General features: G+C 45.9%; 2 protein-coding genes across 4 annotated transcripts in view; both read right to left on the bottom strand.

Moving 5' to 3' along the window:
* Positions 1–7,188, bottom strand: part of LOC105482849 (abhydrolase domain containing 6, acylglycerol lipase) — a 55,605-nt gene extending 48,417 nt beyond the window's left edge. For 2 of the 3 annotated variants that reach the window (XM_011743221.3, XM_011743228.3), the window contains exon 1: positions 6,812–7,188. The gene's annotated coding sequence lies outside the window, so the exon portion shown is untranslated. Of the gene's footprint in view, positions 1–3,631; positions 3,729–6,811 lie in introns of all 3 variants that reach the window. The other variant, XM_071091973.1, reaches the window with a different exon arrangement.
* Positions 7,189–10,462: 3,274 nt separating this feature from the next.
* Positions 10,463–10,833, bottom strand: LOC112426866 (translation machinery-associated protein 7-like). The gene has a single exon (XM_071090507.1). It carries the CDS (start codon positions 10,802–10,804, stop codon positions 10,610–10,612), a length of 195 nt encoding a protein of 64 aa, XP_070946608.1. The 5' UTR covers positions 10,805–10,833; the 3' UTR covers positions 10,463–10,609.
* Between the last annotated feature and the right edge of the window lie 5,218 nt (positions 10,834–16,051).

The following is a 16,051-nucleotide window of genomic DNA, read 5'->3' as shown; positions in this document are numbered from 1 at the left end:
GAGGTTGAGGCAGGAGAATCACTTGAACCTGGGAGGCAGAGGCTGCGATGAGCTGAGATGGAGCCATTGCACTCTAGCTGGGTGACAGAGCGAGACTCCGTCTCAAAACACAAACAAAAAAAAAGGAGATGAAGTTGGTCTACGGTACTTTCTAACTGCAGGAACAAAGTTGATGTTAAACAAGAAAAGGAGCCCTGTTAATAAACACTGGCAGACTTTAGCAGGACAAGACTTCCCACTCCCAGCACAAAGTCTAGCATTCAGGGTCCTTGTGAGCTGATCCACATCTTCTTTCTAGCCAGAATCTCCTCCCCGGAGACCTCAGTAGCCCAAGAAGATGAACACCAGAAAAAAGGATATATGGTAAAGCCACACTCAGAATTTCATAGCTAAGAGTAAAATACAGTTTTGTTTAGTACTTTATCCAAATAAACAAAACAAAAATCAAATCTATCTATTTTAAAAGCAATAGTAAATGCTAAGCAAAATTTAGGTTATAATTACACTTGTGTGCTTTTTTTTTTTAATTTGGGACAGTGTCTTGCTCTGTTGCCCAGGTTAGATTGCAGTAGCGCACTGCAGCCTCGACCTCCTGGGCCCAAGTGATCCTTCCACCTCAGCCTCATGAGTAGCTGGGACCACAGGCATGCACCACCATGCCCAGCTAATTTTTCACTTTTTGTAGAGATGGGGTCTCTCTATGTTACCCAGGCTGTTCTCGAACCCCTGGCCTCAAGAATCTTCTTGCCTTGCCCTCCCAAAGTGCTGGGATTACAGGTGCGAGCCACCATGCTCAGCCCTGTGCGAATTCTTAGAACAAAGACTTGATCTCGTGTAAACTGTTTTACAGTATAAGTCTTTCCAATTAACATTTGGTCATCACTGTGCTATCATAAGCCATTTTTGCAAAAATATCTTAGGGCCTCACTGATTTCTCGAGGGCCTCTCAATTCTTTGATTTTCAAGTCTCTCCCCTAAAGGAGTGTTCATCCCTTCTCTTCATCAATTGTTGGCAGATCTCACATTGCCAGATCCTATTATTGCTTTGACACGTCATCCAAGCAGTTCTCCAACATCACTGGCTTTGATTTCATGAGATATTGCCTCTCTTAAGAGTTGCAATTTTACTTTCCATTGTTTGTATCATACCTGCAAAACATATGACGACCAGAGAGAGACCCAGAGTCAAAATACGGATGCTCCTGGAGCCTAACTGACCATCAGGGTTGAAAACAGAGGGAGAGATGATGAAGTAGGACCTAATTTTGCACATGGCTAGTCCATTAATGAGTATTTTCCTGTTATGAAAACTTCTGCTTCCCAGTCAGGCGCAGTGGCTCACGCCTGTAATCCCAGCACTTTGGGAGGCTGAGGCAGGTGGATCACTTGAGGTTCGAGACTAGCCTGGCCAATATGGTGAAATCCTGTCTCTAACTAAAAATACAAAAAAAATTAGCCAGGCATGGTGGCACACACCTGTAGTCCCAGCTACTAAGGAGGCTGAGGCATGAGAATCCCTTGAACTCGAGAGGCAGAGGCTGCAGTGAGCCGAGTTCGCGCCACTGCACTCCAGCCTGGGCAACAGAATGAGACTCTGTCTCAAAAAAAAAAAAAAAAAAAAAAGAAAAGAAAACTTTTGCTTCCCATCCACAATATGGAAACTGTGGAGAATCAGATGCTAGATACACTTAATAATCTGACTCCCTTATGACTATGCCTGCACTGGCTTTCTGGGTTTTTTTCTCTATTTTCTCCACTCTCTCTCCCTGTAAGACTTAAGACATCCTCTGTTTACCCCGTTATCCTTTAAAAAATCTTTCCGGTGGAGCTAGAAGTTATCTCCTTCACTTAGCCTTTCCTCAATCCCCCAGTAACCTTTGTTTCATCCTCCACGCCCCAGAATATTTGGTATGAATACTTCCTTCTCAAGACACTTGTGATTTGTATCTTGCGATGAAAACACTGGCTGGACTCTCTACTACGCTGCAAGCCCCTCAAAAAGAAGTTTGACCACATCTTTGCCTCTGTCACAATACTTAGTATCCATTGTGCCTTGCCCTTGGCGGACTTGGTCAATGCCAAATGATAAGCTGGAAAGCCAAAACAGAACCAACTGCTGACTGATAAGAAACCACTGCCTGCACCCATCACACAGACTTAGGGGGAGAAGTCATGAATCAACAGGGCTGCCCTACCAGTGTCAACACAGGCCATTCCTTCACTCTGCTCATACGGCCACCAATGAAAGAAACATTCATCAGAGCAGTATAGTTTTAGAAGTTTTAGTTTGGATGGGCAGCTGGGTCCTAGAGAAGTTAAGCAAGCTGCTCAATGTTACACAGCTTTCTCTTCCTCTCTACTAATTCACCAGTGGCTGGCAGTGGCTCTCAGCATGATGTTGAAGGCACTTGGGATTTGGTGCCTGCCCATCTCTCAAGAGTCATCTTCTTCTATCACTGCCTATCACCTGCCTGCCATCCCTTCCCATAACGATCTGTAATCCCCAGACACACCGTGCTCTCCCACACCTCCAGGACTTTGGCACACCTGCTCCCCTCTCCCCAGCACACCTATTCTCCCTCTTGCCTGGCGAGCTGCAGCCCATCCTAAAAGTCTTGGTTATTAAAGCCCTGCCCCTCTCTATAAATGCTCCTCTGACAGTTCAGTTTTGCAGCTCAACAACCTGGGTTCAAATTTCTGCTCTGCCACTGACCACTGTGACTCTGTTCTGGTTACATGCTTGCCATGTGACTGTAGCAAGGGACCTAACCTCTTAGAATTCTACCTCAGTGTGAGGATGAAATGGGATGATGCAAGGAAACGGTTCAAAGCAGTGACAGGCAGATATTAAGCAGTCACTCTGCACTGCTGGGATCTTGCCTGACTTCACAGGCAGTTAGGCAGCCCTGCCATACCTCCACCACCCTGCATGGCCACTGCTCAGGCCTATGGAGATGCCTAAGTAGTCTCTGGGCAGGGTCTGCATTGCCATCTTTATACTCTCAGAATCCAGTCCCATCCCCAGACTTCATCATATGTAAGGTCTGAATCCTTTTCTGGATATATCACAAGGCAAACACCCAATGCCAACAGCCAAACAGCCACAGCTTCTGGAAAAATGCCTCAGAGCAAAGTTGCTGTTAATGTATTACTTAAAAAGAAGAGGATCCCAACCCGCAGCAGTGTAAGAACCTCTGCCCATACCTCCTGAGTGCTGTCCTGCTCCCCTGAATCAGCAGTTTCCTTGGCACAGTACCAGCGAGTCGCACAAAAGCTCATGACAGACCCCAAACCCATCCAACCACAGGCAGCAACACCCTACGTGGCCTCTAGGATTGGGAAGCGTCAAATAGGATCCAGAGGGTTTCTAAGAGTCTGGTTTAGGAGAATACCTTGATCTTCTTGGAAGAGGCAACTACATGCAAGGTCAGAAAGGACTTTAATGTTGTGAAAATCATGTCCGGTTTCAGTTTCTCAACTGTGGCACAAGTGACATTGGAGGCCATATAATTCTTTGTTGTGGCACTGTCCTGTGCATTGTAGGACGGTTAGCAGCATCCCTGGCCTCTATTCACTTGATATTACCTACAAGTTGTGACAACCGACAACAACAAAAAAATTTAAAACTTACCCAGGTTTGGCCGGGCACGGTGGCTCACATCTGCAATCCCAGCACTTTGGGAGGTCAAGGGGGGTGGATCACCTGAGGTCAGGAGTTCGAGACCAGCCTGAAAAACATGGAGAAACCCCGTCTCTACTAAAAATACAAAATTAGCCAGGCATGCTGGTGCATGCCTATAATCCCAGTTCCTCGGGAGGCTGAGGCAGGAGAATCACTTGAACCCGGGAGGTGGAGGTTGCGGTGAGCTGAGATCACACCACTGCACTCCAGCCTGGGCGACAGAGCGAGACTCACCTAAAAATAAATAAATAAATAAATTACCCAGCTTTGGTGGTGCACACCTGTAGCCCCAGTTACTTAGGAGGCTAAGGTAGCAGGATTGCTTGAACCCGGGCGTTTAAAGTTACAGTGAGCTATGATTGCTCCACTGCACTCCAGCATGGGTAACAGAGTGAGACTCTGTCTCTAAAAAAAAAAAAAAAAAAAAAAAATTTAAGACTCAAATACGAGAAATTTTTTAATGATTTTTTTTTTCAAATTGCAGAACTAGCTTCCCGGCATCCTCCAAACACTTAGCTTTGATGGGGATGTCCTTGCCTCTTTTCTTTTGAACACTCATCACAGTAATAATTGATCTAATCACCAAAATCACCAGGAGTTTCATAAAAAGTATGACATAGTATGCCGGGTGTGGTGGTGCACACTTGTAGTCCCAGCTACTTGGGAGGCTGAGGTGGGAGAATCACTTGAGCCCAAGAGTTCCAGGCCAGCTTGAGTAGGAAACATAGTGAGACTTCATCTCTAAAAAATAAACTTTTTTTTAAAGAATATGACATAGTGAAGCTGATTTCCACTCTTAGCTGCCTGCTAGCCTACTAGGATAAACACTCATCCTTTATTTATTTTTTTATTTTCTGAGACTGGGTCTTACTTTGTCACCTAGGCTGGAGTGCAGTGGCGCAATCTCAGCTCACTGCAACCTCCACCTCCCAGGCTCAAGCAAACCTCCCACCTCAGGCTCCCAAGTAGCTGGGACTACAGGTGCGCAACACCACTCCCAGGTAATTTTTTTTTTTTTTTTTTTTTTTGGTAGAGATGGGGTTTCGCCATGTTGCCCAGGCTAGTCTTGAACTCCTGGGTTCAGGTTATCCTCTTGCCTTGGCCTCTCAAAGTGCTGGCCACTTTGAGGTGTGAGCCCACAACACCCAGTCAAAACACTCATGCTTGCCTCTCTTCCCTCTAAACCCAAAGATAATCTTTGAGTCTAACCTCTTGCCCCCAGGATAGACCTCACCCAACACATACTGCAAACCAGGATCACCTCTAAGGACAAGGTTTTTCTCACATCAAGTTTCAGAATTACTTCCCAGTTGCACAAACTGCATTCCCATCTTTTACTCTAGGTTTGCAGATGCTCACAGAACTCAAAGGTCACACATTTTAAAAGCTAAAAAAAAAAACCAGAAGGGCAATTCTGTCTCTAACTACAAAGACAATGGGTAATTTAGAGTTGAAGAAAGCCACAGAATGTGTCGAAAAATGCAAAATAATAAAAATAATAAAAAGATGAAAATAGAGTTGGAGAAAGTCTCATAGGCCTTTCTGAGCACAAAAAATGGTTAACTTCTGCAGAGTCAGTGTGAGCCATTTATTAATGATTTTTTTCCAGTAATTCAAGGTAATGGTCAATTACCACTCTTCATAATAACAGCTGCTGCTTTCTGAGTGCTTAACACATGCTGGGCCCTGTGCATTATTTTATCTAAATATTGCCACTACCCTCTAAAGTGGGTACTGTTACCAGAAGCTGAGCGGCCCTTGCTAGTCTGAGAACGAAATTTTAGAAAAATAAATTGGTGCTGGAAACACAGGTGATTAATTTCTCTTATTTATAATTTCCTATATTATAACAATGTTCTTGATAAGAATTTGTTGAAACTGGGTAAAAAGTCTAGTGGTTTGAGGCCGGGTGGGGGAGGTTGGGGGGAGGGCGGTGATTCTGAGGCCAGACTCACTTCGTGTCCTGGGAAGGGACCACCTCTGGAAGCCTCATATTCCTACTCTCAGGAATGGGCACAGCGGTGGTACCTACCTCAAGGGGCCGTTGGGGAAACTATGGCAGGTAATTCTTTTAAGGGGCTTAGGACAAGGTCTGGCACACAGTATTTGCTTATTCTATGTCAGCTCTTATTCATTACAAACTATTTTAAACTCTTAGCCAGGTGGAGCCACTAGGGATTTCTGAGCAGGCAGGAGCAGCGGGGAGTGGGGTGGTGAGATAAATGCGGGCCTCCAGGTGCCAGCTGGAGTAAGACCTCCCCTTTATTTCCTCTTCTTAACCACCCAGCTCCTGGAGCACACAAAAGGCTCAAAATACATATTCCCTGCATGCACAGTATCTAGACCCTCTGGCATCCTATTCCTCCCCCACTCCCCCATGCCTCACTCTGTCAGCCGGCCTCGCTGTGGGCTCAGGGGTGCAAACCCTGCACGTGCACTGCCCTGCAGCCGGCGTTACACAATCCGCATTTCTAAGGCAGAGGGGAAGCCCGTGTCGCCGTAGGCGGGGGACCGCAGGTTGCCGGCGAGTACCTGGCTGGACAGCACCCTGACTCAAGGGTTTCGACAAGGAGAGGGCGCAAGGGCACGGGAGCCGGGGTAGGCTGGGGAAAGGGAAACTGAAAGGCTGCTCGGGGAGGGGAGTATTAGCGGAGAGAGATCTGGGGGGCGGCGCGGAGGCGGCGCGTGACACGGAGCAAGATGCTGTCTGGGAGGGCGAGCTGCACTCCTTCTCCAGGAAATGGGGGAAACGGGGCTGCAGCAGCCCCAAAATCCTCTCAGCACTGCGAGGGGCGCCTAAGGGCTGCTGCGGGCGCAGGGGGAGGGGAGGCGGAGTAGAAAGAGGGTGCAGGTTCCAACCGGTCCTCACTGTGTCCCCCGGCTTCAAGAGGCTGGCAGTCTGAACCCCGGACGTGGGCGCCGGGGTTCGGGTATCTCAAACCTATCCAGGCAGCGGGAGGTGGGGGCAGCGTCCGCGCGGGGAGCAGAGTGGAAAGGCAGGTGCAGATCCCCGACTCTTTCCACCCGATGCGCAGCTGCCTGGAGGCACTGGGGGAGAGGTCACGGGGCCATCAAGGCGCCCTATCCCCCTAGGGGCGCACCACCGCCCATCCGCCCGCCCCCGCTCACCTGACCGGCCTCAGCCGCCTGGGTCCCGCCGCTGGGCCTGGACCCCGGTCCTCGGTCTCTAGCCCCGGACTCGGACCTGCCGCGGCGCTCCTACCCGCGCCGCTCCCAGCTCGGGCGCCCAGCCCAGCTGGACTCCTTAAAGGCGCAGCGTGCCGGTTCGCGTCCTCCGACAGAAAAGTCGGCCCGGCGCGGCCCCGGCGCCGCGCGCTGTCCCCCAGCGGCCGCGCTCTGTTTAGGGGCTCCGGGGCGCTTCCGGGGCGCTTATCCCCAGCTCCTCTGCGCGCGGGCTCACAGAGTTAAATCTGGAGGATACAGTTAGCGTTCCGCACAACCCGACGCCAGCAGCTGTCTCCTAGCACCCGAGAGCCAGGGCAAGAGCAGGATCGCCTAACGAGGTACTGGGGGTGGAGCCCGAGCGCCCGGTCCCGCCCCCGGCGCCCCGCCCCCGAGCGCACACTGTGGCGGGGCTCGGGGAGGGCCTCTGAGCCCGCAGAGCCACACACAGTTCCACATCCCCGGCCCGAATTCTTCCCGGCACTGTTTCACTTATGGAGCACCTACTGTGTGCCTGGTGCGGCTGGGCGTTAAACTCGCCAAAGTGACTCAGACAGGGTCTCTGGATCTCTGCCCCGAAAGGCATCAGAGAGAAAGGGACAGGCGGGGGTTCTCAGGCAGCAAAGCAACACTGCTTGACATCGGTTGTCTCACGTAATCCTATGAGGTGGGCACTGGGGTCGGCTTCTTTTCTCAGAAGATACCGATGCTCAGGGAGGTGAGGGACTTGCCCTGGATAGTCTAGGAAATGGAAGAAATGGGGGCGCAGGAGCCCCCAGATCCTCTAGACACTGCGAGGATTCCACCCCAATGAACACCGTAGGCGCTCGTGCTCCCCCCCTGGCTTTCGGGTGCTTGGAGACAGTTGCCGGCGTCGGGTAGTGCGGGACGTCAGTCTGTAAGGACAGAACTGGGAATTCCAACTCAGGATCGTCTGACTCCAAAGCTATGCGGGAGAAATGGGCTTCTGGAAAGGCCTTTGGACACCTCTAGTTAAACCCCTGCTATGGTCATTTCTTTCTTTTAGGGACAGTTAAACCCCAGCTTGGCCTGGCTACTCTTCCCTGTTTTTCATGTCTCAGTTTAGCTGCCACTTCCTGCAGGAAGCCTTCAGTAAGCCCTCTTTGGGCTCATACTGCACTGTGGGCTTCTTTCATCAAAACATATATTCGTTCGTTTAACAGATATTTACTACACCTGTTAGGGGCCTCAGTGGCACCCAGGTCTTCCTGCGCACTGAGTGCTTGGCCTGCTTGTCTGCCTGCCATTCCAGACATTAAGGGGCCAGGGCCCAGCAGGATTCCCTTGGCCGTTTAAATCCACCACAAAGGCAGCCTTTGGGCCTCAGCCTGCCAAGGCCTCAACGCTGGTGGAGCCTGGCTGAGTGGGGCAGGTTCTTGGTTTTAAGAATAGGACACGGTCAAGAAATCCCAGAGATGTGGCAAAAGGGCATCTCTGAAGCCACTAGTGAGCCCCATGCCCGTAAACCCTGCTCTGCAGGGCAGCTGGAATTCATCTGGAGTTTGGGACAGTCCCCCTGACTTGGGCTGGAACATTTTCCTTTAAATTGTTGGCTGCCTTATCACTCAGACTTCAAGGACTGCATGTGATTCACTTCAGGGAATGGCCCCCGAATTTCAGTGGCAATTTACTCACCAAAGAGTGGGTTGCTCAGTCCCACCTCTCTGGCTTTATCTCTCCTCATGGCCGAAGCAGAACCTTTCCAAGCCAGCAGTCCACCAACATCCCCAGAACAGGTCCATAGAGGTAGCACGAATTGTGGGGATTAAATGTCCTTCAGTCACTACTGGCTGCCTATTGGATTAGCATCTTGGGCTCAGGAACATTCACCAAAACAGGAGTCCAGCGGATGAACAACTAAATAGACAATGAAATTGATGGAAGGCCCCAGCCTAGAAGCCATCAATACACTTTACCTGGTATAAAGTTTAAAACAATTGCTCTTTAGTCTTTTCATTTTCCCTCTCCAAAACCTTAAAAATGGGTAGTTCATCAGTTTGGTGGGTTTTTTATTTAACTCACAGCCCGTGACCCTGGGGGTCTGGAATTTCTATATCCTGAGGGTTTTTTTCCCCTCAGAGTTTTATATTTAGAAACACCTTTTTGAGCCCCACGTGGGATTCACATTCTGGGTGACTTATCTCCACTCCACTGGATGACTGACAGGAGAGAAGCCTTATTAGCTCCAGTTTTACAGTGAAGGCGGCAAGAGGAGATAAGGGAACTCAACTCCGGCCCCTCCCTGAGTCGGTGATGCCCCTGAGTGCTGTCACTGAGGAATCAGGGCCTAGGTAGGAGGCCAGGGAGCAGTCCCAGGGGCCTGGTACTTTCCAGATGGTGCCTTTAGTCATCCCAAATAGAAACTCCTTATCAGTGGACAGGTCTCACCCTGGCATTAAGAAAGAGTTTTGAAACCTTTCTTCTGCCAGCAGTTGCAGCGGAACGCTCCAGGATTCACTCTGCCATGAAGCCTGTACATGTCTCCCACATGCAGCAGCACAGCTATCAGAGCTGAAGGGTGCCATTATTTAATGCGCACCTACTACCTTCAGCCACAGGGCATCAAATCACTTAGTCCTCACAACACGTAGTGAAATATGCTCACCTGTGAGATATACTAACCCACTTTACAGACACACCGAGATGCAGAGGGGTTAATGAACTCACTCAAGATCCCACAGCCAGCACATGGCAGGGCCAGCAGTCAAAAGAGTTCACTCATTCATTTATATATCAAACATTACTGAGAACCTACTATATACTAGGTACTGTCTGGATGAACAGAGACACACTTCTTGCCCTCAAGGACTTAGAGTCTATTTATAATAATAAAATATTAGAAGCTATTTAATCAGGGAATCACACACAAGCTATGATGGAATCACACAAAAGCCATGTCAGCACATGGAAATGTGTGTAGGAGAAAAGTGAAAAACACAGATACCATGTGTACACAGACACCAGTTGGGCAGCGCCCCTGAGCTTATGAGTCATTCGTACCATCTATTCCTCAGGCATTTGCTGTGTGACAACTCTGAGCCAACCACTGAGCCCTCTGCCCAATCTGGAACTCCAACATCACTGCCTCCTAGCAGCCTTACCTGACTATCCAGGCAAAATTAATTTTTCCATTGTCCACACCCCTGTAGCACATTATATATGTGGATACGTTTATTTATTGAGGCAACTCTCAACTCACAGAGTTGTGAACTCCTTTTCCACTTCCATCTCCCCAGGAATACCTGAGATGGATAATTATTAAGAAATAAGTTTAAGCTGGGCATGGTGGCTCACACCTATAATCTCAGCACTTTGGGAGGCCGAGGCAGGAGGATCATCTGAGGTCAGGAGTTCATGAGGCATCTGCCCCTGTGATCCAATCACCTGCCAGGCTCTTTTTAACAACCAGCTCTTCTGGGAAATAATAGAATGAGAACTCACTCACCCACCACCCCTCCCCACCAAAGGGCATTAATCTATTCACAAGGGACCTGCCTTCATGACCCAAACACCCCCATTAAGCCCACCCCCAATACTGGGATCACATTTCTTTTCTTTTCTTTTTTTTTTTTTTTTAACAAAAGTTTATTCTTAAATGTACAACAGCTCTAAGACAACACTTAATTCCAGCTTTAGGTGGCAAAAGATGTTATGGCAGGCAATATAGACGTTTAAATAAGGATGAAATAAAGGGTCACCATCTCCTCAGGCACAAGGAACAGCTTACTTTTTGCCAGATTTCTTAATTCCACCTGTGGCCAAGGGCCCCTTCCCCGCGGCCTTCGCTCTTAGCTCCTCGAGTTTCTTCTGCTCCTCTTTTTGTTTCTGCTTGAAAGCCTTATCTTCCTCATCCATCTCCTTGGCCTGCTTCTTAGGCTGTTTCAGTGGCTTCTTCTTGCCACCTTCGCGGCCGAACATGGCGCCTGCCGCCCCTTCCCCAGACCCTGCCTCCGGAAACCGGGATCACATTTCAATATGAGATTTGGAGGGGACAAACATTCAAACCATATCACCAAGGTCACACAGCTAGTCAGTGATACTGCCAGAATTCAAACAAAGTTTTGTATGTCTGAGCACAAAATCTATATTCTAACCATTCAGCCACCTGCTGCCATGACAAGTAATGGAATTAAATAAGGAGAATACAACAAAATCTCACCTTAAAAAGCTTGTACCCAGCATTTTATGAAATAATAACATTTTTAGGCTAAAAATACTTATTTCCAAATGCCTTAAAATATTGCTTATTCATTTATTTGTGAATTAAATGTTTACAAGCATTTACTTATGCATAGGACCCAAGCTGTGGTAGACAAAATTTTACTCCTTCCTTTAAGGAGAACAGTCTAAATTATATACACCTGAAAAAAGAACATCCATGCAAGAGTTAAGTAATAAGAACATATCATAAGGCAGCAAGTCAACATATGTCAACACATGTCATATGTAGTATATGATCATAGAAAGGACTCACTAATTAGGAAGTTCTAAGATTGTAATTCCTACTATATTGATTCATTCGCTGAAAATGCCAGTTGAGCATAGCACTAGGCCAGAGAGTGTCCTGGATGGGAAGGAAAGGGAGGACTTTGAGAGAGCAGTATCACTGCACCTGCAGCACTCTGATAAGCTCAGGCTTGCCAAGCACCTGGAGAGAAGTGGGAAGATGCTGTAGTCTGAATATGGTTTGTTGATCCCCACAAATCTCATGTAGAAATTTGATCCCCAATGTTGGAGGTGGAGCTTAATGCCAGGTGCTTGGGTCTCGAGGACAGATCACTCATGAATAGATGAATGCTCTCTGACAGGGAGGGGTGGTGAGTAAATGAGTTCTCACGATATTATTTCCCATGAGAGCTAGTGGGTATATCAAAATAGCCTGGCAACTCCCCACTCTCTCTCTCTTGCTTCCTCTTCTACCGTGTGATCTCTACACATGCACACTCTACTTCAACGTCCACTATGAAAGGAAACATCCTGAGGCCCTCACCAGATGGATGGTCTTGATCCTTCTAGCCAGCAGAATTATGAGCCAAATAAACCTTCCTTTTCTCCCCTCCTCTCCTCTCCTCTCCTCTCCTCTCCTCTCCTCTCCTCTCCTCTCCTCTCCTCTCCTCTCCTCCTCTCTCTCTCTCTCTCTGTCTTTCTTTTTGGCAGAGTCTTGCTCTGTTGCCCAGGCTGGAGTGCAGTGGCACAGTCCTGGCTCACTGCTACCTATGCCTCCTGGGTTCAAGCAATGCTCCTGTCTCAGCCTCCTGAGTAGCTGGGATTACAGGCACATGTCACCACACCCAGCTAATTTTTGTATTTTTAGTAGAGGCAGAGTTTTACCAGTTGGCCAGGCTGGTCTCAAACTCCTGACCTCAGGTGATCCTCCTGCCTCGGCCTCCCAAAGTGTTGGGATTACAGGTGTGAGCCACCATGCCCGGCTTTATCTTATTTCTTAATAATTACCCAATCTCAAGTATTCCTTTATGGCGACATAAAATGGACTAAGACAGAAGGCGATGGAAAATTTCCAAAAGATTAACCTGGACCTTTAATAAGAGGTGAGGGATACTAACACCCAGAATGATTGGGACTCCACTGCTAAAGACAGAAAAGGTTAATGTAAATCCAAATTAGGATAAAAAAGATGAATGCAAAAGGAATGGAGCATATGGAATGTTAACAGATGGCAGAGGGAAAGCCAAACGACCAGTTTCCTATTTTACATCATCTTGATCATGGAGAACGATTTGATCAGGCAAAAATATCACAAAGAGGGAAACTGAGCTCAGGATAGGAAGAAAAGATGGAGAAAGAGCACACAAAAATTTAAATTAGTTCAAATTACCATATCAAGAGAAATTACTGCCCAAGATACTAAAAGGATATTTAAATGTGATCTCAAGAAACATATTCAGTGATCTTTGAGAAATTATGCTAGAAGATTTTAATGGGTGAGAGCCCCATTTCAAATAAAGGAGAAAGACTGATACACAGATCTCGAGACCAAGAGGTATGGTATTGATTTTTAGCAAAGTTCTGCATCTGATTGTTAAACTAAAACAAAAGAGGTAAGTACAAGAGCTCTTTTGGGTTCACTGTGAATAATCACACCAAAGGAATAATGTTTCACAGTTACTAGCATAAATAGACCTGGAGACCGTTGCAGAAAATTGCATACAGAATCTTGACTGTAGTAGGCTTTGAACAAAACATTTTATAATCTGTTTATGGAGAAGATGAAGTAATTTAGACTTTGAAATATCACAGTTTGGTGGAGTCATAGAAGGTTAAACAACAGTGGCCCAATTTTGTTTAATCTGACAAAATGAGACTGGAAGCAATTTTTTTCTTCCTTCCTCCCTCCCTCCCTCCCTCCCTCCCTTCGTTCCTTCCTTCATTCCTTCCTCTCTCTCTCATTCTCTCTTTCTCTCTCTCTCTCTTTCTCTCTTTCTTTCCTTCATCTCATTATGTTGCCCAGGCTGGTCTTGAGCTGCTTGACTCAAGCCATCCTCCTCCCTCAGCTTCCCAAAGTACTGGGATTACAGGCCTGAACCACCATGTCCTGCCTGGAAGCAATTTTCTAATAAAATGTTCTAGTTCTTTCTTCTTGAAATTTTTTTTTTTAAATTGAGATGAACACAAATTCAGACTTCTCATTAAATTTTAAATTAAACAAAGCTAGGGAGAAAATTGAGATTCAAAACTGTTACAATAATTTGGAATACGCCAAAAACATTATGGTGAAATTTAACCATCCCACCTTTAAACTTTTAAAATCCGAATTGAAGGCTGGGCACAGTGGCTCACACCTGTAATCCCAGCACTTTGGGAGGCTGAGGTGGGCGGATCACGAGGTCAGGAGATCAAGACCATCCTGGCCAACATGGTGAAACCCCATCTCTACTAAAAATACAAAAAATTAGCTGGACATGGTGGTGTGTGCCTATGATCCCAGCTACTTGGGAGGCTGAGGTGGGAGAATCCCTTGAACCAGGGAGTCGGAGGTTGCAGCGAGCCGAGATAGTGCCACTGCACTCCAGCCTGGCGACAGAGCAAGACTTCATCTCAAAAAAAAAAAAAAAAAAAAAAAATCCAAATTGTATCTCAGCATATGGTAGACCAGATGCAGCCTTCTCAACTCATCTCTATTCTGGATAAAATAGACTTTTTCATATGTTGTTGGGCTGACATGTATCAAAATAAGAGTAGGGGACAGTGAGCAACAAATAAATGTGAAATGCAGTGTTGTCCTGAGAACAAATGTTTATCGTACCCATAAACAATATTGGGAGACTAAACTTGGCCAGCTGTAACTTTGTGGAGCTGAACCTGAAAGCTCCATGTTTAGTGGGGACCCTCAAATGAGCTATGGCAGTGCCAGATGCTGGCGTGCCTTCACTACCATCATGTACAAAGAAGGATGCTCTCTGTAAACCACCCAGAATTCTCATAGATCATAATTCACCACATACGAGCTTAGTGAAAGAAGCCAGACACAAAAGAGCAGATACTGTATGAGCTCACTCGATAAAGTTCAAAAACAGAACAACTACTCTAAGATGTTAAAAATTAGAAGTGGTTGCCTTTGGGGGGAAATGACTGGAAGGGGGCTTGAGGCAGATATCTGAGGTGCCAGTAATTATTCTGTATCTTTATCTGGGGTGGTAGTTATCCAAGTGTATTCACTTGTGCAAATTTCTCAAACTACATACTTATGTGCAATTTTCTATATGTATGTTATGCTTAAATACAAATATATTCTTAACAATAAAGTCAAAACCAGTATCACCATCACACACAAAGAAATGAGTCACGATGAGACAGAAAGAGAGAAAGAGAGAGAGGAAGAAGGTCAGCAGTAAGGGCAAACAACCAATTTATAGAGTCCCCAAGTTTCTTTGTATATAAAGATATATTTATATGTATGTATTTAATTTGCATTAATTTCTTTAATTTGCATATATTAAAGAAATACGTGCAAATATTTAGAATTTTATAATGTGAATATATATAATTTTATAATTCTATATATTTGCATATAGAATTATTAAATTATAAACTAATTATGTGTGTAATGTTAGCACAAATAAAAGGTGGAATCACAAAAATTAGTAAACAACAGTAGATTTCTTAAATAATTAGACATGTTTTTAAAGGAACAAATAGAAATTTTTAAAATAAAATATCTATTTTGAAGTTGAAGGAATAGATATCAAAGAGTGTGAATGGATACGCAATACCCAAAGGATGAGTGAAACAACAGGTAAGATACAGCTAATGAGACAATTGATTTGGTAGCCAGATCTGAAGACATTTTCCAGAATTCAGCACAGAGTGATGACATGACTAAATATGAAAAAGACGTTATGGAATATGAAGGATAGACTGAGAAGGTTTAATATTTAATTAGTCTGAAAGGTGGAGAGTAGGAGGGGAGGCCATATTTGAGGTGGAAATGGTTGAGAATTTCTAGGGCAGGAAATAGAACGTGACTCCACAGATAAAGGAAGCACAACATATCTTTTTCTTTTTTTTTAAATTTCCATAGGTTTTTGGGGAACAGGTGGTGTTTGGCTACATAAATAAGTTCTTTAGTGGTGGTTTCTGAGATTTTGGTGCACGCATCACTCAAGCAGTACACACTGTACCCAACGTGTAGTCTTTTATCCCTCACCCCCTTCCCACCCTTTCCCTGAGGCCCCAAAGTGCATTGTGTCATTCTTACGTCTTTGGATCCTCATAACTTAGCTCCCACTTATCGGTGAGAACATACGATGTTTAGTTTTCCATTCCTGAGTTACTTCACTTAGAATAATGGTCTCCAATTCCATCCAGGTTGCTGCAAATGCCATTATTTTGTTCCTTTTCATGGCTGAGTAGTATCCTATGGTGTGTGTGTGTGTATATATATATCACATTTTCTTTATCCACTCATTGATTGATGGGCATTTGGGCTGGTTCCACATTTTTGCAATTGCGAATTGTGCTGCTATAAACATGCATGTTCATGTATCTTTTTCATATAATGACTTCTTTTCCTCTAGGTAGATACCCAGTAGTGGGATTGCTGGATCAAATGGTAGTTCTACTTTTAGTTCTTTAAGGAATCTCCACACTGTTTTCCATAGTGGTTATACTAGTTTACATTCCCACCAGCAGTGTAGAGGTGTTCCC

Source organism: Macaca nemestrina, chromosome 2, assembly GCF_043159975.1.
Source record: "Macaca nemestrina isolate mMacNem1 chromosome 2, mMacNem.hap1, whole genome shotgun sequence".
NCBI lineage: Eukaryota > Metazoa > Chordata > Mammalia > Primates > Cercopithecidae > Macaca > Macaca nemestrina.
This window is presented reverse-complemented; position numbering and strand designations above follow the sequence as displayed.